The sequence below is a fragment of the Schistocerca americana genome, chromosome 2 (assembly GCF_021461395.2).
Source record: "Schistocerca americana isolate TAMUIC-IGC-003095 chromosome 2, iqSchAmer2.1, whole genome shotgun sequence".
Classification (NCBI taxonomy): domain Eukaryota; kingdom Metazoa; phylum Arthropoda; class Insecta; order Orthoptera; family Acrididae; genus Schistocerca; species Schistocerca americana.
The window spans coordinates 636,313,047-636,337,281 of NC_060120.1; the positions used below are offsets into that span (position 1 = coordinate 636,313,047).

Genomic DNA, 24,235 nt, shown 5'->3' on the forward strand with positions numbered 1-24,235 from the left:
TGTGAGATACATACAGAAGGGTGTGTTAAGTCCTCCTTGGTTAAAGTGCTGCTAACTTTGTATATTCCATCTGATACTAACATCAGGAAATGTACATGGGAATCAAATAACTTTCAATGTTAAATATTCACTACTTTTTCAAAAGGACTCAATACGTAGAAAAAACAAATTTTTTGAACATTTATTTGATAGTAGTATTCTTTAAAGTTGTGTAGAAGAGGATTGTAGAGGTTAGGCGCACTTAATAATAATTGTGACCCAATTCTCAAGTTGACTAATATTTATGAGTAGTATTTTCCCTACTCATTAATGCCACAGTGGTAGCTTTTTGAAAGAGCAATAATGAATACTATTTTTTGCTAGCTGTGAATAGTATGAGTTAGAAGGAACATGTTGGGACAGAAAGAAACAATTGATACTAATGCTTTATAAAATTTCCATCAGTTTATTCTGGAATTCCACTCTTGGCATTTACAAAATATCTGTACATGATGACCTTCACTGAAAGTATGAAAATAATTATTTGGACATGTGTCAGACACAGTCATCAATTTACTTTCCTTTCTTAACATTTGCAATTTTTTCACAGAATTCAAATGGTCCAATAACATCAGTCACAACTGACTGATGAAGAATAGTTTTAAACCATCTTGTCACATTGACGAACTTCTTTTGATTTGCTGGTTCTAGAACATGGCGATACAGACTTAGAATGGCGCAGAATACGGATATATCTGCAAGAGTAAGCCTTTCTCCAACTAAAAATGTTTTCTTAAGAAAAATTTTGTTTAAATATTCAAGTATTTTCTCAGTTTCTTTCTTTGCCTGTGCAACATTACAACCTAGAGAGGAAGCCCCAAGACAAGAATATACCCATGAAAGAGCTGCTGGGGAAATATGATTGTCTGCAAAACTCATCCACTGCAGTACTTCTGCCTGAGAAAGCAAAGAATTGTCACCTTTCAGTTGGCTGTTTGCCAAATAAATGGCAATAGCATTAGCATCAGAGAGATATACATTTTTCTTGTCATCTTCAAAAGCAGGTACACCATCAAAAGGAAATTTTGATACGTATTCAGCATTCTTCTTGCTTTTCCCCATGTCAGTATCCCTCTGAACCACAGAAATGACATGTTCTCCATATTTTGCAGCTATCTGACACTGTAATGATTTATGACTTCCATGATGGATATAGAGAACAGGCCCATTAACTTTAACTGGGCTCTGCTGAACACAATTCACATCATTTCCCAGTTTCAGCTCAGCATATTTAATAGCCGTTTGAATAGCATTTTCAAGGCAACTGGTATTATTACCAGAGGCTTGTGCAGATTCTGGTTTTCCACCTCCTTTTCCTTGCATCATACCAGATACTTGCTGGATCCATTCATTTGCTTTTAGTCCTCGGTTGATCAAGTTCTGCAACACAATATATTTTTGTAGAAGCACCATATATTAAGAGAAATTTAAATTGTCAACCATATTATATGAGCAATGTTTAATCAAATAGGTAATGATTATTGTTCTTTACCGCTTGACATTTTAAATACTAAAGTGAACTGAGCAAAAAAATGATACGATAAGAGCAATTATTATGAAGATAAAGAAATTTAATGATGATAAAAAAATAACTGATGCCATGAATGGGAAGTGCCATTCCCATGAAAAACTTGTTAAAACAGAATTAAAAATAAGTATCTCAAATAATGTGATAAGGAAAACAGGCACCCAAGGAGGCTGGCCACACGCTAGTTGATTTCAATGACAACCCACAAATATTTCCAACAGATTCTGCCAATTAGTGGGAATTGGCAATCTCACCAACCCAGCTGACTACATGCTTGTAGATTTCTATAATGGGGCATGACTGTGAGTTTTCCTTTGGTTTTGAGATGATAAAGTTTTTGTTGCTACAAGTATAGTAAAGAAGTGGACCAATGACCACACCGAAAAATTTATACAATTGTACAGAGAAATCCGTTTCTGAAAAGTGACACATGAATTTTACATGAACAAGAATGTGAATAAAAAGCATGTACAAAGACATAGCTGAAACATTCTAGATGGTAATCTAGCTGTATACCAAAGTGTAATAAAATTTAAAGTACAAAATTTGCAATAAAGTTTCAGAAAAGAAATTCTTAATGTGTAGGTGGCATTACAGTCCGTAACTGCTTTACAATTGTTGAAAGTATTTTAAATCTGTATTTGCAATTATAAGAAAATGTGTGCTGCTTTCAATAAATGTGCAGTCCGTAACAAAACATATTTACAATTTGGCTGGTTTTCTAGATCTAAAAACAGTTTGTTACAAATGATTCTGAATTTATTTACAGTATTTTATGACCAATTTTTGTTCACATCAGCAAAAACTGTCTGCTTGTATATTGTGTATGTACATGTGTAGTTCTGCAAAGAGTGTGGGATTAGGTGGAAAACAGTGCTAATCATGCAAGAAGTAGGCGTTACCTGATGTGATCAAAACTCAAACATAAAATACCATGAGTAAAATCCACATCTTTTGTAATGAACTGATTTAGGTACAGAAAGCAGGTCAAATTACAAATTTGTTTCATTAAAAACCACTGATGATGTTTCAATAAAATTAAAGGTGTTTGGTGGAAATAATTTGCATTTTCTTGTAGTTGCAAAGGCTTATTTAAAATACATTTAATAATTTCAGAAAAAAAGCTCAGAAAGATGCAAGCCTCTTGCAAAAAAAGACAAGTGATGAATTCTATAAACCACTATGGTGAATTCCGATAAAAAGTTGCTTGCACAAAGTCCATTGTTATATTACCCATCAATGTATTACAGCAACTGTTTTACAGGTATCATTTATTACCGCTCTCTTCTTAACACCTAACATATCGAACTTTAATGAGTTTCACATTTTCCGTGAGTGTGTTTAAGTTGTTCATCCAAGTCTCATGCCTCAGCAGTGTGTTTACATTTTGGAGCCTGCGGTTCCAGCTGTAGCGGTTATAAAGTTATGTACTGTCAAAATTGTTTGTGAACTGTATTCAAATATTAAATTAAGTAGTTTTCAATCATTCATCCATATATTAGCAGTGTGTTTACATTTCTTGGCCTGCAGTTGTGGATGTGACGGTTCTTAAGTTCTGACAAAGCTGTTTGTGCACTGTTATATAGTTATTAAATTTAGTAGTTTTCAATAGTCTCTCTTGCCGTTTGTGGTGAAATAACTGTTTAATAAACTCTTGGAAACATTCACTCACTGTGTTTTTTAGAGTTTTCTGTGCATTGAAGTCGTTTACTAAATTTTGTGTGGTAGTTTTCAGCTGACGTTTCTTTTCTAGTGAAATATTTCAGTAAAATTTTAATTCACTGTTTTAATTTCACTGAGTGTTCCAGTGCCCATTTGAATGTTTGGTTTTAGCTAATAAATTGTGTGAAGTTTTGTTGCTATTGGTATAAGCTGTACTTTAGTAGTCTTAATAAAAGTTGTTACATTCTTAGTACAGAGAGAATTTCGAGACCACTATCGTTACTGTTAGTTATATAAATAGTTCTCCCGGTGTAACAGAACTTGGGTAACGTAGACATTTAGTTTTTTTCAGTAACTGTAAAATTTTACCAAGAGTGAGAAGTGTGGGCTTTGTCGTAGGTTTGTGAGTAGTGGATTATGATGTGAGATTTGATAGAAGTATTTTCACTGGGGGGAATGCAGTGGGGAAGCCAGTGGGCATTGTAGTGAGATCCTCTCCTGGGAATGCAGAATCTGTAGTAGAAATAAGTTGATAAAGGAGCAGGAGTGTAAGATCTGTGCCCCTGAGGTGCAGTTACAATATGCAAAAGAGGAACTAGATACATTGAGGAGGGTGGAGGGTGCTGGGGAATGGGAACTGGCAGTTGGCAAGAAGGCAGCTAGGAGGAGGAGATATCCAGACAGTTTTACTTTGCTTATATGAATAGATTTGACTAAATGTCATAGTTGAGTGGAGAGAAGCCTCTTGTAGCCATAGGTGTAGGTGTAGGAAACATGCAGCAGTCCTCAGCAGTTAGGAGGCCTAAGTTAACTGCAAACTCTAACAGAAAGAAGAAGGTTCTTCTACTAAGTAGTTCACATGGTAGAAGTGTGGGCCAGGAAGTGTTCGGGAGTGAGTAGTAGGTCACCAGTATTGTGAAGCCTAGTGGATTGTTGGGTCAGGTGACTGACAGCATAAGGGAGTTACGTAGGAATTTGACGAAAGAGGATCAAGTAGTGATTGTTGGTGGAGCAGAGAACAGTCTTGATAGGGACAAGGAAAATGATGTAGGTGTTGACCTGGTAAATATAGCTACTCAAACTGGTGACACTAAAGTGCATTTCAAGCAACTGTTTCAGTGTCGTGATTGGCCTCATCTTAATGTGACTGTTAGGTGTATTGACATGGGGCTGGAGAAGGCATTGATGGCAGAGGGCATGGGTCGCATTGCAATGGTGCCATCTGAGTTTATCAATAAATTGCACCTCAATAGGTATGGGAAGGGGGAGGCTGGCAAAGCTTATAAGTGACAGTGTAGTGAGTGGTGATGGGATCACTCATGGAAGAATTCCTGCATTAGTTGGTGTTAGAGCTGCACCTTTTTTAGATTGAAGTCATCTGATAGGTATACCTGCTTAAAGGAAGTCCCTCTAAGGAATCACCTTCAGGAGGTCAGGCATCCAAGTAAAGAAGGAATTAGCATATTTCATCAAAATATAAGACATATTAGACATAAAGTTAGTGAACTGCTTATAGATGTTGATTCTGACATTATTGGTATATCGTAACACCACTTAAATAATTTGACAATTCAGAGGCTTCCTTCACCAGGGTACTGATTAGCTGGCTGTTTTTCAAGGAGTTCCTTGCATAGTGGGGGAGTGGCTGCGTATGTAAAAAACAGTGTCCTGTTTGAGTCCATAGATGTGTCACGGCACTGCAACAAACAGATATTTGAATGTTGCACAGGGGCAGATGAATTTACTGAAACTAAACTTCTACTTGTTGATGTTTATAGGTCCTGTAACTCTGACTTCAGAGCATTTCTGCTCAAGCTAGAGACGGCTCTTAGTTCACTTTATAGGAAGTACCAGAAATTAGTTATCTGTGGTGACTTCAATATTAATTATGTATATGACTGTGCAGGAAAAAGGATGTTGGTAGATCTCCTAAACACACATGATCTGATGCAGATTGTGTTTTTTTCCAACTAGGGTGCAAGGGAACAGTTGCACAGCCCTAGATAATATTTTTATTCATTCTTCATTACTAGATGGGCATTCTGTTAGTAAAAGGGGGAATGGCCTTTCAGACCAGGACGCATAAATTTTAAAACTAAAAGGCTTTTGTACTCAAACAAATGTCACATATAATTACATACAATGTAGGAAAGCTAATCCAATGACAATAGAGAATTTTTTAAACCTCGTTAAAGAAGAAGAGTGGCAGACATTTACAGTACCGATAACATAGATGACAAATATAATGCTTTCTTAACACATTTCTCATGCTCTTTCAGAGTTGCTTTCCATTAGAATGTTCTAAACAGGGTACTAGCAATAAAAGACACCCTGGGTGGCTGACTAGTGGGGCAAGGATATAACGTAGAACAAAGCGAGAATTATATCAAAATGCTAGAAGTAGTCACAATCAAGCTATAGTAGCCCATTACAAACAGTATTGTAAGGTGCTCAAAAATTTTATTAGGAAGGCAAAGAGTATGTGGTATGCGAGTAGAGTAGCTAATTCACAGGATAAAATTAAAACCGTAAGGTCAGTTGTGAAGGAAGTGTCTAGTCAGCAGCACAAGGTCGATGATATAAAGTCAGTTTATAGTAAAAATATTTCTTTTACTGATACGTCAGATATATGTACAGCATTTAACAATCATTTTCTGAGCATTGCTGGAGAATTGAATAAAAACTTTCTTTTTACAGGCAGTCATATAAATCTTTTGGAAAATGCCTTTCCGGGACTGATGTCTGAAATACTCCTCTGTGATACTCCAAGGGGGAGACTGAGTCAATAATTAAATCACTGAAGACTAAGGACTCTCATGGATATTATGGAGTGCCTAGCAGAATATTACAGTACTGTGTTGCACGTTAGCCCTGTGATGATGAGGTCCCATACTCTGAGGAGCGTAGGGGACGATGCGGGAGACCCGCACCACCGACTAGGCAAGGTCCTAGCGAAGGTGGTTTGCCATTGCCTTCCACTTAGCCATATTTGCAATTTTTCTTTTCAGAATGGTCACTTTCCTGAATGATTAAAGTACTCTACATCTACATACATACTCCGCAATCCACCATACGGTACATGGCGGAGGGTACCTCGTACCACAACTAGCATCTTCTCTCCCTGTTCCACTCCCAAACAGAAAGAGGGAAAAATAACTGCCTATATGCCTCTGTATGAGCCCTAATCTCTCTTGTCTTATCTTTGTGGTCTTTCCTCGAAATATATGTTGGTGGCAGTAAAACTGTACTGTAGTCAGCCTCAAATGCTGGTTCTCTAAATTTCCTCAGTAGCGATTCACGAAAATAACGCCTCCTTTCCTCCAGAGACTCCCACCAGAATTCCTGAAGCCTTTCCATAACACTTGCATGATAGTCAAACCTACCAGTAACAAATCTAGCAGCCCACCTCTGAATTGCTTCTATGTCGTCCTTCAATCCGACCTGATAGGGATCCCAAATGCTCGAGCAGTACTCAAGAATAGGTCATATTAGTGTTTTATAAGCGGTCTCCTTTACAGATGAACCACATTTTCCCAAAATTCTACCAATGAACTGAAGACGACTATCCACCTTCCCCACAACCGCCATTACATGCTTGTCCCACTTCATATCGCTCTGTAATGTTACGCCCAAATAGTTAATCGACGTGACTGTGTCAAGCGCTGCACTACTAATGGAGTATTCAGACATTACAGGATTCTTTTTCCTATTCATCTGCATTAATTTACATTTATCTATATTTAGAGTCAGCTGCCATTCTTTACACCAATCACAAATCATGTCCAAGTCATCTTGTATCCTCCTACAGTCACTCAACGACGACACCTTCCCGTACACCACAGCATCATCAGCAAACAGCCGCACATTGCTATCCACCCTGTCCAAAAGATCATTTACGTAGATAGAAAACAACAGCGGACCTACCACACTTCCCTGGGGCACTCCAGATGATATCCTCACCTCCGATGAAAACACACCATCGAGGACAACGTACTGGGTTGTATTACTTAAGAAGTCTTCGAGCCACTCACATACTTTGGAACCAATCCCATATGCTCGTACCTTAGTTAGGAGTCTGCAGTGGGGCACCGAGTCAAACACTTTCCGGAAGTAAAGGAATATGGCACCCGTATGGTACCCTTCATCCATGGTTCGCAAGATATCATGTGAAAAAAGGGCGAGTTGCGTTTCACAGGAGCGATGCTTTCTAAAGCCGTGCTGTTGCATGGACAGTAACTTCTCTGTCTCAAGGAAATTCATTATATTTGAACTGATAATATGTTCGAGAATCCTGCATCAAACTGATGTTAAGGATATTGGTCTGTAATTTTGAGGATCTATCCTTCTACCCTTCTTATATACAGGCATCACCTGCGCTTTTTTCCAGTTGCTTGGGACTTTACGTTGGGCAAGAGATTCGCGATAAATGCAAGCTAAGTAAGGAGCCAATGCAGTAGAGTGCTCTCTGTAAAACCGAATTGGAATCCCATCAGGACCTGGCGATTTATGTATTTTCAACCCATTCAGCTGCTTCACAACTCCAGGGATGTCTATCACTATGTCCTCCATATGGAAATCTGTACGAGACTCAAACGGCGGTATGTTTGTACGATCCTCCTGCATGAAAGATTTCTCAAATGCTAAATTTAAAATTTCAGCTTTCGTTTTGCTGTCTTCCGTTGCCAGGCCAGACTGATCAGTGAGCGACCCGCTTACCGATTTTTACATAAGACCAGAATTTCCTTGGGTTTTTAGCAAGATCTTTTGCTAAAGTATGACGGTGGTAGTGGTTGTATGCTTCACGCATTGCTCTTTTTACAGCAGCACGAATCTCTACTAACTTTTGCCTGTCCTCATCCTCCCGATCTTTCTTGTACTGCGAGTGCAACTGTCTTTGCTTCCTGAGCATTCTCCGAATTGCGCTGTTAAACCACGGTGAGTCTTTTCCGTCCGTAACCCACTTTTTCGGCACATACTTCTCCAACGCGTGATTTACAATGTGTTTAAAATTTGCCCATACTTTTTCCATGTCCGTCGTACCGGAGTAAATGAAGTCGATTCATTTACTAAGTGCGATGCTAACAACTGCTTATCTGCTCTTTCTACTAAGAATACTCTCATAGGCTTCTTGACCAACTTTTTAACTTTCGTACCCATAGTCGTAATGACAACATCATGATCACTAATCCCTGTCTCAATACTGACACCGTCGATGAGGTCTGGTCTGTATGTGGCTACCAAATCTAAAATATGTCCATTACGCATTGGCTGTCGATTTAGCTGCTCAAGACAGTTTTCGGATAATGTGTTCAAAAGTAATTCACACGACGGCTTGCCTGTACCACCTGTAATGAATCCACAGCCATCTCAATCTATACTAGGTAGGTTGAAGTCGCCTCCAACTAATATAGCATGATCCGGGTACTTCTGCGATACAGAGTGTAGACTCTCTTTGAATGGTTCTAGAACTGACACGGTGGAACCTGGTGGCCAGTAATAACACCTAACAATTAACTTTATTTCTCCTAGCCCTGTTAAATGTGTCCAGATAACTTCACAATCACACTCTACTTCGACCTCAGTAGACACAATATTTTTGTCAACTGCAATGAAGACACCACCACCTAAGGTGTCTAATCTGTATTTCCGATACACGTTCCAACCCTCACCAAATATTTCAGAACTTCCTATCTCAGGGTTCAGCCAGGTCTCAGTCCCGGGAATAATTTGCACGCCACACGCTTCCTGGAGGGCAGTAAATTCAGAACTTTATTCCGAACACACTGAAAATTTACTGCTAATATCTTGATAGCTGAAGTGTCTTTACACTGAGCATGTCTTGATTTCCCTGCCTGCACATCGACTGGTGAGTGTTCATCAGGACACCTCGCACTACTGCCTAGCCTTAAAAGCCCCCATGTGCACGCCACAAGTACACTCTGCTACCCGAGTAGCTGCTTCTTTTGTGTAGTGCACCCCTGACCTATCTAGGGGCATCCTAGAATTCCCCACCCAATAGCGCAAGTCTAGAAATCTGCAGCCAAGACCGTCACAGAGTCGACGAAGCCTCTGACTGAGACCCTCCACTCGCCTCCAAACCAAAGTACCACAATCCACACTGGGAACGATGCTGCAAATAGAGAGCTCTGCTTGCACCCCGCATGCGAGGCCAGCGGTCTGCACCAAATCCGCCAGCCGCCCGTACGAACTGAGGCTCGCCTCAGAACCCAAGCGACAGGCATCATTGGTGCCGACGCGAGCAACTACTTGCAGACGACTGCACCCCGTACTCTCGATAGGTGCAGGCAAGGCCGCCTCCACATCTTGGATGAGGCTCTCCGGCAGACAAACCGAGTGCATGTTGGAATTCTTTCCAGCCCTGTGTAGTGCACCCCTGACCTATCTAGGGGCATCCTAGAATTCCCCACCCAATAGCGCAAGTCTAGAAATCTGCAGCCAAGACCGTCACAGAATCGACGAAGCCTCTGACTGAGACCCTCCACTCGCCTCCAAACCAAAGTACCACAATCCACACTGGGAACGATGCTGCAAATAGAGAGCTCTGCTTGCACCCCGCATGCGAGGCCAGCGGTCTGCACCAAATCCGCCAGCCGCCCGTACGAACTGAGGCTCGCCTCAGAACCCAAGCGACAGGCATCATTGGTGCCGACGCGAGCAACTACTTGCAGACGACTGCACCCCGTACTCTCGATAGGTGCAGGCAAGGCCGCCTCCACATCTTGGATGAGGCTCCCCGGCAGACAAACCGAGTGCATGTTGGAATTCTTTCCAGCCCTGTACGCTATTTCCCTAAGGGGCTCCGTCACCCGCCTAACATTGGGGCTCCCAATAACCAGCAAGCCTTTGCCCCAGTGTGCCTGCTCAGGCCCTGTTGAAGGAGTGGCCACCTGTCCACTGACAGGATGAACAGGCGAGGCCAGCCGGCCAGCCTCCACATTGACCCTCCACCTCGAGCAACGCGAACGCGTTGCTGTTCGCCACTCACCCTGAGGTGAGGGCTGCCCCAACGTGCCGGGTACACTTGAAGGTGCCTCGGCGGCTGAGTCAGCAGACACAGCAAGTGACACCTGGGGTGTCTCAAGCGACGCGCCAGACCCTCTGCCGTCGGTGCACCTCGAGGCAGCAGCCTGAAGGTGGATGACCATGGCCAACAGCATGCTCAGCTGCTCGCAAACCGCGGCCAGTTCCTCCTGCGCCCGCACACAGCACGCACACACCCAATCCATCCTACTGCTAATATCTGGACGTATAGAGTTGCGACAAATAAAACAGCAATATGCGACTGCACAGTTGTGTCGCCAGCGCCAGATTGAGCTGCGATATATGATCAATTACTTACGAACTAAGCAATCAAATGAAAATGACTACGCCACTATACAGATATTACAATGCGATCCTACCCCTGTCTTAGTACAAATGACAACCGCCTACGCGATGTTACACTCTACCGTTATTAAAATTTGATACTACCCCTTTCTAATTCGAAAATACGCAAAGATCAGAAAATATTCATCACGCAAGCACACAAACACACAAAGTAATTTGAATTAAACCTGCAGAACTAATACGAAAAACTGAATATATGACTAGTTTCTGCTACTACTGCTCGCACACATCACTCTGCAAGCACAGATGAAACTGCACTGGCCTCTGTCTGCTGCTAACTCCGTAGTAAAGCAGCTTTATAAGATGGGAGAAAGGGATAATGTAGACATTTTTAGACCTATTTCCATGCCATCTTTGTTTGCTAAAGTTATTGAAAAGGCTGTGTATGTAAGGATAATAGATCATTTTATATCAAATAATTTGCTATCAAATGTACAGTTTGGCTTTATTAAGTCGTTTAACAGCTGAAAATGCTATATTCTCTTATCTCTCTAAGGTACTGGATGGATTAAACAAAAGGTTTTGAACACTAGGCATATTTTTTGACTTAACTAAGGTGTCCGATTGTCTTGATCATAAAATATGGCTCCAGAGTTGGACCATTATGGAATACAGGAAGAAGCTCACAATTGGTTTACCTCCCACTTTAATGACAGACAGGAAAGGGTCATTATTCACAGTGTTGAGAATGGCCGTGATGTGGGGTCTGAGTGGGGCACGGTCAAATGGCGGGTGCCCCAGGGATAAGTGTTGGGGCCACTCCTGTTCCTTATTTATATAAATGATATGCTCTCTAGTATTACAGGTAATTCTAAAATATTTCTGTTTGCTTATGACACTAGCTTGGTTGTACAGGATATTGTGTGCAACATTGACTCTGTTTCAAATAGTTCAGTTTATTACATAAGCTCATGACTTTTAGAAAATAAATTAATGTTAAATCACAGTAAGACTCAGTATTTACAGTTTCTAACAAAATTCAACAAAATATGATGATTTAATTTCACACAACAGGCATATGATTACTGAAATTGAACAGTTCAAATTTCTGGTTGTTCGTGGAAAGCCCACATTCAGGATGTAGTTCAAGGACTTAATATTGCCATTTTTTCTATTCGAACGACATCTGAAGTAAGTGATAGTTCAACACAAAAATTAGTCTACTTGGCTTATTTTCATTCGCTTTGTTGTATGGTATTATATTTTGGGGTAAATCTTCCCATTCTATAAGGATTTTTTTTGGGCTCGGAAACGGGCAGTTCGGGCAATAAGTGGTGTAAAGTTCACGAACCTCTTGTCAACCTCGTTCACTAGTATGGGTATTTTGACATTGCCCTCTCAATATATATGTATATTCCTTACTGTCATTTCTTGTTAACAATATTAGCTTATTCCCAGGAATCAGCAGCTGTCACACAGTTAATACTCGGCAGAAATCAAACCTGCATTTGGATCGGACTTCCGTAATTCTTATGGAGAAAGGTGTGCAGCATACTGCTGCATCCATTTTCAATAAGCTACCATAAGAATTCAAAAATCTTAGCAGTAACCCACCTGCTTTCAAATCTAAACTGAAGAGTTTCTTTATGGGTCACTCCTTGCATACTGCTGAGGAAGTCCTTGAAAAATTAAGCTGATTCTTTTGTTATCTCGTTGTTTGCGTTTACTTAAATTTAAGGCCCAAATTTTTTTAGGATTCATAAACATTTTATTTTATCTGTTACTACTTTTATGTTGTAATGTCATGTACTGGCACGTTTCATGACCTTGCAGATTTGATCCTCAAATTGGTCCTACAGAACCAGACATGTAAACAGAAATAAATAAATAAAAATCAATGCCCATGACAATGAATCAGATCCAAACATCAGAAACATTGCCTTTCAACAACCCATTTTTTGATCCATTTTGTGCAATTTTTCTTTCAAGAAATATATGAGTACACACCACATAAATCACTGGCGACCGCCATCATTTTCTTCCTATTATCACCCACACAAACTTTCTGACAATGATCTAAACTAGTTTCACAATTAAAAATAATGTCTAAAAACATCACAGTGTAAAACATACTTTCGCTAATACAGAGTCGCAACTACTGAAGTCTGTCACCCGAGGCCTCTGACTTGTTAAGCATGCACTACAGTTCTGGGTCCATGGACAAATCCACTGGTTTACACCCACATGAAAGAATCTGGCCTACGGCAGATCTGAGAGATTAGGTCAGACAGATGAGGCGTGCACGTTAGTGGAAAACAATGGGCCTGAGATCAGCAGGCTAGAGCCATCTATCATGGAACTGGCCCAGGGTTCTGACCTGATGCAGGAGTTTGCTCATTTGTGGCTAGCTAATGGCTCAGTGATTGTAAAGCCATTCAAGACATGTGACCTGAAATGTCCATGTGTACTGGCGCAATACGAGTTTTAAAGGACAGTACAGTAGGGGGGGGGGGAGGGGGGGGAGAGAGAGGGGGGAGAGAGAGGGGGGAGAGAGAGGGGGGAGAGAGAGGGGGGAGAGAGAGGGGGGAGAGAGAGGGGGGGGAGAGAGGGGGGGAGAGAGGGGGGGGAGAGAGGGGGGGGAGAGAGAGAGGGGAGAGAGAGAGGGGGGAGAGAGAGAGGGGGGAGAGAGAGAGGGGGGAGAGAGAGGGGGGGAGAGAGGGGGGAGAGAGGGGGGAGAGAGGGGGAGGGGGGGGAGAGAGAGAGAGAGAGAGAGAGAGAGAGAGAGAGAGAGAGAGAGAGAGAGAGAGAGAGAGAGAGAGAGAGAGAGAGAGAGAGAGGGGGGGGGATACTGAGAACTGTTTTCAAACAATGGAAAAATCCAGCATGGAATAACTACAATGTTATGAAATGAAAGGGATAGATTGCCACTCACCATATAAAGGAGAACCTCAGTTGGAGAGAGGCATAACAAAACAACTACTACACACTGAGCTTTTGTTTAACAGGCCATCTCCTAAAATCAACACCACACACACATCCACACAAGCACAACTCACATACACATGACCACTGTCTATGCCAGTCAGAAAGGGTCTCTGGCTGAGACAGTGGTCTTTGGTGTACAAGATGTGCTTGGGTAAATGTGTGTATGTTGTCTACTTTATAAGATGGCCTTTTGGCCGAAAGCTCACATGTTTATCACTCTTTTGTTGCACTTGTATGTGACTCAACATCTCTTCTATAAGCTGAGTAGCAATCTACTTTTTCTGTAATATTGTCATTGTGTATTGTCTTTTTTTATTGTGCACATGGAAAGCCATACTGAGGGATGGTCTGCATTTTAAACATGGGATGGCAGTTGTGGGAATTTAGCGAGATGAAATACCCGTTTGGATGCAGCAATCTCCCATCTTGGAGATGTGCAGACTTCCTAAGAAAATGCGTCATAGTAAACATATGTAATCAAAAGGAAGCTAGAGGGACAGTGAGTGAGAAATTTATTATGGCTTGAAACATCAAAATGGCTCTGAGCACTATGGGACTTAACATCAATGGTCATCAGTCCCCTAGAACTTAGAACTACTTAAACCTAACTAACCTAAGGACATCACACAACACCCAGCCATCACGAGGCAGAGAAAATCCCTGACCCCGCCGGGAATCGAACCCGGGAAGCTTGAAACATCGAAATGTCATATTTGTGCAAGCTGTTGATGTCTGAAGTATAAACAAATATACCCAAAGTCAAATGCAAATGTTTATTTTTGAAATCTCACACATACGACCATTGTCTCCGACTGCCGAGGCCAGACTTGACTTGTGTCTGGTCTTGGCAGCCTGAGATAGAGGTGATGTGTGCGTGAGTTGTGCCTGCATGCGCGTTTGTGCGTGGTCTCTTCAGAAGGATATCTTTTGAGCAGTCTTTCGTTGTGCCCTTCTGTGGCTCAACATCTTCACTATATGGCAAGTAGCAACCTATCCTTTTCATAATATTGTCATTATTCCATCCTGGCTTTTTCCACTGTTTGAATTAAATAAACTTATATCTAAAGAAGAAGCAGAAGCAGAAGTGATAACAATTTATTCTTTGAAGTTACTCAAGATTTTGAATTTTGGAAGAAGTTGCAATATAGACAATAAAGAGTAGTTAAAAGTGAAAAATATATGAGGAAATTAAAGAGTACTGGAAGTAACTACACTAATTAGCCAGAACATTAGGACCACCGACCTACTACTGACACAAAACTGTCCAGGCGATAGCAACGTCACCTGGCAGGGAATGACTGCTAGTCAGACACGCGCACATAGCATCAGTGAGCGTGCTGTCGGCAGAAGGTGGACAATCTATCTGTGTTTGAATGAGGGCAGACTGTGATGACCCAGAGGCTAGGCACAAGCATTTTGGAAACCGCACTACTTGTGGGGTGTTTGAGGAGTGCTGTGGTGAGTCAGACCACTAGAAAACAAAGGCAGAATTCAAAAAATAATGGGCAGAGCCAGTAAGGATTGAAGGGTACGTGAAAAGAAAACCTCTGTGAGAATCGCAAAATTCTAATAGAATTAGAACTTAAATATGAAGTGGGTGTCCATCCAACTTTTTTATGAGAACTTCTAGAGAGTTAGGGTGTCACTTAAAAGGTAGATTTGTTTTCAATGTTATAAAAAGGATAGATTGCCTCGGCAGCCAGAGACAGTGGTCAGATGTGCACAAGTTCTGTGTGTGTTTTGCCTAATTCAAAAGAAGGCCTTTTGGCTGAAAGCTTGCTTGTGCAGCAGTCTTTTTCTTATGCCTGTTTGTGACTGAACATCTCCACTATATGGTGAGTAGCAATCTATCCTTTTCATAATATAGTCATTATTCCATCCTGGATTTTCCATTGTTAGATTTGTTTTCAGTTATTTGGAACAGGATTCTGCTGAATGGTGAAGAGCACACTTAGAAGAATTCAATTTGTAGAAAGACTTTCAAGAAAAGTTCAGAAAGAAATAATGATCACCTACTACAAATGAGAAATTGGCACTTGAATTATTTGATCCTCATTATTATGACAATAGTTGGCAAAATTATAAGATGTGTATAGAGTGACACTTAACAAGATCAAAGTGTTTAGATGACCCCACCGAGAAAAATCACTTGGTACAAGTATTTGTTCACCATGTAAAAGAAACAACATTACAATATGTTATTGGATTAGCTATGCTCACACATTTATTACAGAGGATGCTTCTTAAAAATGCAGTTCATAAATCTTTTACAGTAACTCAGCATAGCATGGAATCAACAAGTTGTCTGAATACCCTGTAGAAATATTGAGCCAAGTTATCTCTAGAGCCGTCCATAATTGTGAAAATGTCGCTGGTGCAGAATTTTGTGTATCAACTGACTCTCTATTACATCCCATAAATGTTCAATGGGATTCATATCAGGTGATCTGGGTGGCCAAATCATTCGCTTGAACTGTCCAGAATGTTCTTCAAACCAATTCCATACAACTGTGGCCTGGTAATATGCTGTATTGTTTTCCATAAAATTTCCATCATTGTTTGGGAACATGAAGTCCATGACTGGCTGCAAATGGTTTCCCCAAGTAGTTGAACATACCAATTTCCACTCAATGACCCAATCCATTTCATGTGGACAGCTCACACAATTATGGAGCCACCACCAACTTGCATAGTGTCTTGTTGACAATTTGGGTACATGACTTCATGGGGTCTGGACCACCCTCTAACCCTACCATCAACTCTTACCAACTGAAATCAGGACTCGTCTGACGAGACTCATCTAGGTTCCAATTGCAGGCGATGCTGTGCTTTTAGGAAAGGCACTCGTGTCGGTTGTCTATTGTTATAGCCTGTTAACGCCAGATTTCAAAGCACTGTCCTAACGGATACATTTGTCGTATGTCCCACATTGATTTCAGTGGTTATTTCAAGCAGTGTTACATACTTGTCTGTTAGCACTGACAATTCTACACAAATGCTGCTGCTCTCAGTCATTAAGTGAAGTTTGCCGGCCAGTGCATTGTCTGTGGTGTGAAGCAATGCCTGAAATTTTGTATTCTTGGCACACTCTTGAGACAACGTATCCTGGAATATTTAATTCCCTACATATTTCTGAAATGGTATGTTCAATGTGTCTAGCTGCAACTAGCATTCTGCGTTAAAAGTCTTAACTCCCGCCGTGCAGCCATAATCATGCCTGACACCTTTTCACATGAATCACCTGAGTACAAATATCAGCTCCACCAATGCACTGCCCTTTTATACCTGGTGTAAGCAATACCACTGCTATCTGCTTATGTGCATATCACTATACCTGGACTTTTCTGACCTCGGTGTAGATGTATACTGTGGTTTTTACATGCAGAAACCCAAGGAGGTAAAGCAATTTACAGCAGTGCCAAAAGTTCTTTTGAAAGTGGTTTGCTGAACAGTGACAAAATCATATATTAACAAATACACATTTAGTTCTGCTATATGTAGTTTAAGGTACACAAAGGGATTCTTATTTCCTCTATTTGCAATGTAATGTCAGCAGTCACTTAGCAATGATCTGTAAATATCATCTGAAAGACTTGTTTTAAAAATCGTCCAAAGCAATAATTTGTCTCATGATTTTAAACAATGTATTCTTTTTTTAAGAGTTGGTATATTACCTTAGGCACAGCACTCAGACATACTATTTTCTTTGCATCAGAATCCACACTAAAAAACATTGCTGCTGTTTCGGGAGATGACAACTTAACTTGCTTTAGGGCTGAATCTAAAGCCTGAAAATAAATATAATCAATATGTTACAAATTCTTTGTGTAAATTGTTACCATTTTTCAATGTCAACTATATACCAACCTTTGTGTTAGAGAGAGCTTTCAGTTCACACACAATGAATTGCCTGTCAGGCTGTGCCAGCAGCATTGATTTTACTGCTTCCACGACACTGGATGAAACAGCAGCTTTGCCTGCACGTTCTTTGTCATCCACTTGTTTTTTCATGGTTTTCAAAGACATCCTCATTTCCTCCTGAAACAATACAAAGATACTGAATTCTTGTGTATTCAGATGCAGGACAGAGTGCCAAGACAATTTTTTTCACGCGGCAATTGTTTATAATAATACTACAATATCATACTTAATTTCTTAACTGAAATTTTGTTCCAGGAGACAACTGATTCAACACAAAAGAACTTCTGCTCAAACCAAGTGGCAGCCTCAAGCAGGAGTCAGAGCTGTATTCATCATTTTCAATTCAACTGTTTTGAAATGATACTATTCTAACACCACAGAATATAGAAGCTGGAGCTGCTAACAGCTGCTTACATCTGAAATTCTGCACAGATATCGAAAATGTTTTTGTCAGCTGACAATTTTTAACAACATCAAAAACTACTTCTATCAGATTTAATTGGCAGTTTCTGACAAACAGTTCATGAAATAATCATGACGGGATAGTATTTTTAATGTATTTTAGCTATATTAATAACTAATACATTTTCTGTTGAGTATTATACAAGCAGAATCAGTACATAATAAAATTTACATATAACTAAATGTGTTGACAACTTAAAACTTAATGGCAACCAAAAACACAGGATATAAGGGGAGGGAAAAAAAAGAACTTTTTCATTAGAATTAATATGGAGGAATTTCACAGACTTCACAGGTGCTATTTATATTATTTCCAAACAGATTAACTTTCATATGGTTCTCTCAAAACTGCAATTTAACTGATAGCCTGAGAACTTGTAAATGAAACCATGATGTCTATTGGAATAATGGAATGTTCTGGATGGGTTTCAACAATGACATGACTGGAGATAACAGCTCACTGTACACAGGAGGTAATTTTTCAGTTTTTATTCTACTGAGCTAGTACTGTACAGTTTGCTTCACTCACACTTTTTATTACTGACATTGTAGTATCAGGACTTCATTTTATTAATGTATGTATATCAAATTTTTGGACTTTAACACTGTATTTACTTCATATTTTTACATTGTCTTTAATATACACTTTTTATTTATGTAAAATTTCATGTATTACGTATAATGAGGTCATAAGAGACTGCGAGCTAAGTGATATGGATTGGAAGGTAACAGGAAATGGGCTTATTAAAATAACTATCAACAGATTATAATTAAATGATTAGTGACACACACACACACACACACACACACACACACACACACACACACACACACACACACACACAAACAAACACACTAGTGAAATTAATACTAGGTCTACAACTTTGCTTCAGGCGTTTTTTTTCTCACAGTTCGGGGCGTTATTGTGAAAAAGTTACAAAAAAATTATGATTCATAGTATTGCCCATCGCTGGCCATTACATTCTCACATCATTTGGATAGCATACGAATCCCTTGGCGGAAGAACTGGGTGTCTTTTGTGGAGATCCATGAATCAATTCAATTTTGCACTTGTTCATATGATTGCAAGTGCTGGTCGGCCAGACTGCATGCTACTGATCGAAAAAGGTGGTAGACAGAGAGAGCAACTATGAGAATACGGCAGGAGGGACAGGACTTTTCATTTCAACGTTTCCATGTATATTTTGATGGGTTTTGCGACATGGGTTCGAGCACTGACCTGCTGCAAAATTACCTTTATGTGTCTATTGCTGTACTGTGGCCATTTATGTTTCAGTGCTGGGCTCGAATGCATCAATTGCTTTCGATAATGATGTCCTGGACTGGCTTCACCTGTTTCAGTAGCTATGAAAATGTTCTGTCTTCCACCGCCATGTCAGTCTTCAACATAAAAAATCATCATTCTTAAGGCGTTGAAAACATTCTCTGCACGTTCTTCCACTAACAGTTCCCTCACCATTGGTCTTACTCAGCATTTTAAGAGCCACAGATTTCTTCGTGTTAAAGCAGAAAATTGGAACTTCACGCAAATGGCAAGGAATGGGTAAGTAAGTTGACGTACTTAATCGAGAATAACCTTATGATGTAATCATAAACAAACTAATATTTTTATGGCATTATGTTTACAGATGCCTAAGTTTATTGTATTACACCTATGACCAACCACCCGAACCGCACTTGCCGCTACTGCTGTCTAATGCAAAATGGCAGAAGCAAAGTTGTAGACATTCATAATATTGATTTTCGCTTCATCACAATATTCACACTGTAGTCTTAAATATTAAGTAGAGCCATTTGGGTCAAAATCTCATCATTAGGGAGGAGAAAAATTTTGTGTGAATGATAATGTGAAAAAGGTGGTATTAAGTGACACAATGTGCAATTGGTGGGTTTTTACAAAATTTGGTATTTTCCTCATTCCCATTTAAAAATGTAGTAAATGTGAGGGTGGCAGTGCAAATAGGAACTGAAAGTCACTGACTCCTGAAACTGTATTTTGACCTCCTCCTCAAGTTTGGTGCTCATATATTATCCTAAATGAGAGCTCGTTTCTTGCATAACTAACAAGGTACTACTTCCAAAGAGCTCCATTCCAGTAACAGTTTTGCTCACCAATGTCACATTTATCAACACTTTAACACAACAAACCATATCGAAAATGATACAATTATGAGAGATCTCTTAATACACTGTGGACAGAGCCTGAGTAGGGATGGGCAGTGGCATTTAGTTAGGCAGACAGTGGAAAAGTTTTGCTCACACTGTGTGAGCTGTCATTCGCGTTCCTGTCCCCCGCTGTAACAATGTAGTTTGCACAAGGGATAAGATCTGCACTGTGCTACTGCATAGTCTTCCGATTCTGATTTGAGTTTTGTATGTTGCCAGTCTGAGGTGAGTACCATACTGCTTTCATCGGCTGCTTGTATCTTTGTTGGCCCACTGCTCGAGTTCTACGTAGTTTTGCCATGCCAATGTCAATGACAGTGATGTTTTCAATTTTCTGAAAGAAGAAATCTACGATTCCAGTTCTGACAGAGTTGACAATTCCACTACTGATCCAAATTGCTGTGTGAATGTTCAGGTAAGTAATTAAAGAATTACTGTCAAAGAGACTCTAGACAAAAGATGAAATAACAAAAACAATATAAAATGAGACTACCTGGTATGCTGATTCAATAATAGTCATGCACAGAAGGCAAAATACATTGGTGGCCAACTGTGCCTTCACATGTGTGTTTTGAGGAAGCCGAAAAACAATGATTATTGGTCAAAAGTACCATTTTTCATAGTTAGTCTGATACAACAGTTATGAGCCACAATAGATTCAAAGCAATTTTGTTGAAGTTGCATTTCAACAATGAAAATTGCATTCCTGACAATCAGCCTAATTGTGACCCACTGTTCAAAATTAATCCTTTTTTTCCCTTGAGAATAAAGTCTCCCCCTCATTATTTTTTTCCTATGAATATTTGTCAGTTGATGCATTTCAAGGACAAATACATACTAATGTTTACTGAAAAGCAAATTACACAAGTATGGCACAAAGCTACTGTTTGCTACTGATGTTTCAACTGGATGTGTACTTAGGTTGGAGGTGCGTGTGCTGGGAAAGGGGCACAGGAGCATGGCGGGGACCAGGAGCATGGCGGTATGGCACTTTTTAATAGCCTATAAAAAACTATAACAACAGTGGAAATTACTGAAAGGAGCAACGCGTAAAATAAGGGAAAGGCAACCAGTCACTTATAGCGGATCAATGTGTACAGCACAGATACGTATTACAGGAAGGAGCACTCACACTAGCTTTTGAATACTAACTCTTTTTGCAGCAATAGTACACACATTTACACAAACAATCAAGCAGACACCCAAAAGCACACAGCAGGACTAATGTTCATTTGGGTGTCTTTGTAGTTGTGTGTGTGAATGTGTGTACCATTGCTGGTAAAAGAGCTAGTGCCCAAAAAGCCAGTGTGAATTCTGTTTTCTGATCTGTGTTTTTGTGTTCCACACTTCAATTTGCTGTAGGTGTGGTTGCCTTTCCCCTATTGTAACTATTAGAAAAATACTTACACAAACATTACATGACATACCTAGATCACTATTACATGTCACCTACTGTGTTTGGTTGTTTGCGGCAGTGTAAGGCAAAAGCAGTAGGTGCTTTAATGTTCAACAGGAAAGGTCTTCCTTAATGTGTGGTTATAAAGCCGAGAATAAATAAAGGACATATGTTTTTTTGTGAGAAGAGAACATCTGCTATGCCTAAAATGGAGGAAGACTAGAGATGTTTTTGATACTACACTACTTCAGCAACAGAGGTAACTGTGAGCTCATGAGTGGAGGCAGTAACTAAGCAAAACCAGATGTAACCCTGGATTATAATACTCATGAAGTAGGAGAAGATAGATCATTTCAAATTATTGTTTATTATTCTTTCAAGAGAGAACAGTTTAGATGGTGGGAAAACTGTTCTTTGATTGGTTTGTGATGAGCATCACAAATGCATTCACACTGTACAAAGGGACACACAATATGAGTGAAAGAATAAAGTGCACCCTCCCCCAGTTTCTTGTACAGTTACAAATTTCTTTTGAGGCACAAGGCAACATACTTCAAGAGGTTAATTCGTCTCCAGTTCTTCGACCAACCAGACTTAGTGGATGACATTTTGCCAAAAAGATGCCATCCACTGAGGGGGAGGGGAGCGGGAGGAGACACCAAACCTGATGTCAGTAAGAACCAGAAAGGAAAAAATATGCAAAAAGGAAATGTCTGGTTGAGTCCAAATTGTAATGTATCTCTTTATATGCCTGAGTATTTCAGAACATATTATACTAAGAACCATGCGTACAATACAACATTTTGTGTATCTGCTAATATTAATATTTCATAATAAGATTCTTAAGAAAAGATAAACCAGGTTTACCGTTTCATTTTAAACATCACACAAATTTATTTCAATCACAGTTATAAAGCTACAATTTTTGAAAATGTGTTAAAAACATCAGATGCCCCACTCAGGGTGACTGAGGCTAGCATCTAATGTGTTTATGTGGTGTCTTACGTAAATGTCATAAATTTGTAGTACACCAGTAAAAATATGAAAACCCCAAAATACGGCAGTTCAACATCTGCATCTGTACTCTGCAAGGTGTACGACCCACTGTGCCAGTTATTGGGATTTCTTCCTGTTCCATTCAATTATGGAGTGTGGAAAGAATATTTGTTTGAATGCCTCTGTGTGTGTTCAGTAATAACTCCAATCCTATCCTCACTATCCCCTTGTGAGCGACATGTAGCGGATTGTAGTATGTTTCTAGAGTCATCATTTAAAGCCATTTCTTGAAACTTTGCTAACAGATTTTCTCAGGATAATTTCTATCTATCTTCAGGAGCCTTCCAGTTTAGTTCCATCAGGATCTCTGTGACACTCTCCCACACATCAAACAAATATGTGACCATTCATGCTGCCCTTCTCTAAATACATTCAATATCCCCTGTTAGTCCTATTTGGTATGGGTCCCATACACTTGAGCAAATTCTAGAACCGGTCACACAATCTCCTTTTTAGATTGACTGCACTCCCCCAATAGTCTACCAATAAACTGTTTACCACCTGCTTTACCCATCTTATATCCCTACAAAGTATTACAACCATGTATTTGTACGAGTTGGCCAATTCCAACAGCGACTCATTCATATTATAGCCACAGGATACTACATTTTTTTGTTTTATGAAGTGCACAATTTTACATTTCTGAACATTTAAGCAAGCTGCCAACCTTTGCACCACTCTGAAATCTTATCGAGATATGACTGAATATTTATGCAGCTTCTTTCAGATAGTATGTCATTACAGATAACTGCATCATATGCATAAAGTCTGAGGTTACTATTAATATTGTTTGCAAGATCATTCATACACTATATGAACAGCAAGAGTTCTAAAACACTTCCCAGGGGCACACCTAAAGTTACTTCTATATCTGACGACGACTCTCCATCCATGATAACATTCTGTGCCCACCCTACCAAAAAGTCCTCAATCCAGTCAAATTTCACTTGATACCCCCATATGATTATACTTTTGACAATAAGCATAGATGTAGTACCAAGGAAAATACTTTTTGGAAGTCAAGAAATACTGCATCTACCTGATTGCCTTGATCCAAAGCTTTCAATACATAAAGAGAGAAAAGTGCGAGTTGAGTACCACATGAAAATTTTTTTCAGAATTCATGTTGGTTGGCATGGAGGAGGTCATTCTGTTCAAGATACCTTTTTATGTTTGAACTCAGAATATATTAGAAGGTTCTACAACAAATCGGTGACACGGATATTGGGTGGTACTTTCGTGGATCACTTTTACTACACTTCTTGTAGACGGGTGTGACCTGTGCTTTTTGCCAAGAACTGGGCATGGTTTTTGTTCGAGGGATCTACACTATATTATAGCTAGAAGAGGGGCTAACTGTGCCGCAAACTCAGTATAGACTCTAAAAAGGATTCCATTTGACCATGGAGCTTTGTTCAGTTTTAACGACTTCAGCTGTTTCTCAACACCACTGACACTAATACTTATTCATTCATCTTTTCAGTGGTATGTGAATTAAACTGGGAAGATTCTCCTAGATTTTCCTATGTAAAGAAACATTTGAAAATGGAATAAGCATTTTAGCTTTTGCTCTGCTACCTTCAATTTCAGTTCCTGTCTCATTCGCTAGGGACTGGACACTAGCTTTGTGGCACTAACAGCCTTTACATATG

General features: G+C 39.9%; 1 protein-coding gene across 4 annotated transcripts in view; it reads right to left on the minus strand.

Moving 5' to 3' along the window:
* Positions 1–425: 425 nt before the first annotated feature.
* Positions 426–24,235, minus strand: part of LOC124596547 (alanine--tRNA ligase, cytoplasmic) — a 186,340-nt gene continuing 162,530 nt past the window's right edge. For all 4 annotated transcript variants that reach the window (XM_047135725.1, XM_047135726.1, XM_047135728.1 and 1 more), the window contains exons 17-19: positions 17,429–17,599; positions 17,236–17,349; positions 426–1,419 (exon numbers count right to left, since the gene is read on the minus strand). In XM_047135725.1, coding sequence (XP_046991681.1) covers positions 553–1,419; positions 17,236–17,349; positions 17,429–17,599 — 1,152 coding nt within the window. In that variant the 3' untranslated portion in view covers positions 426–552. The remainder of the gene's footprint in view (positions 1,420–17,235; positions 17,350–17,428; positions 17,600–24,235) is intronic.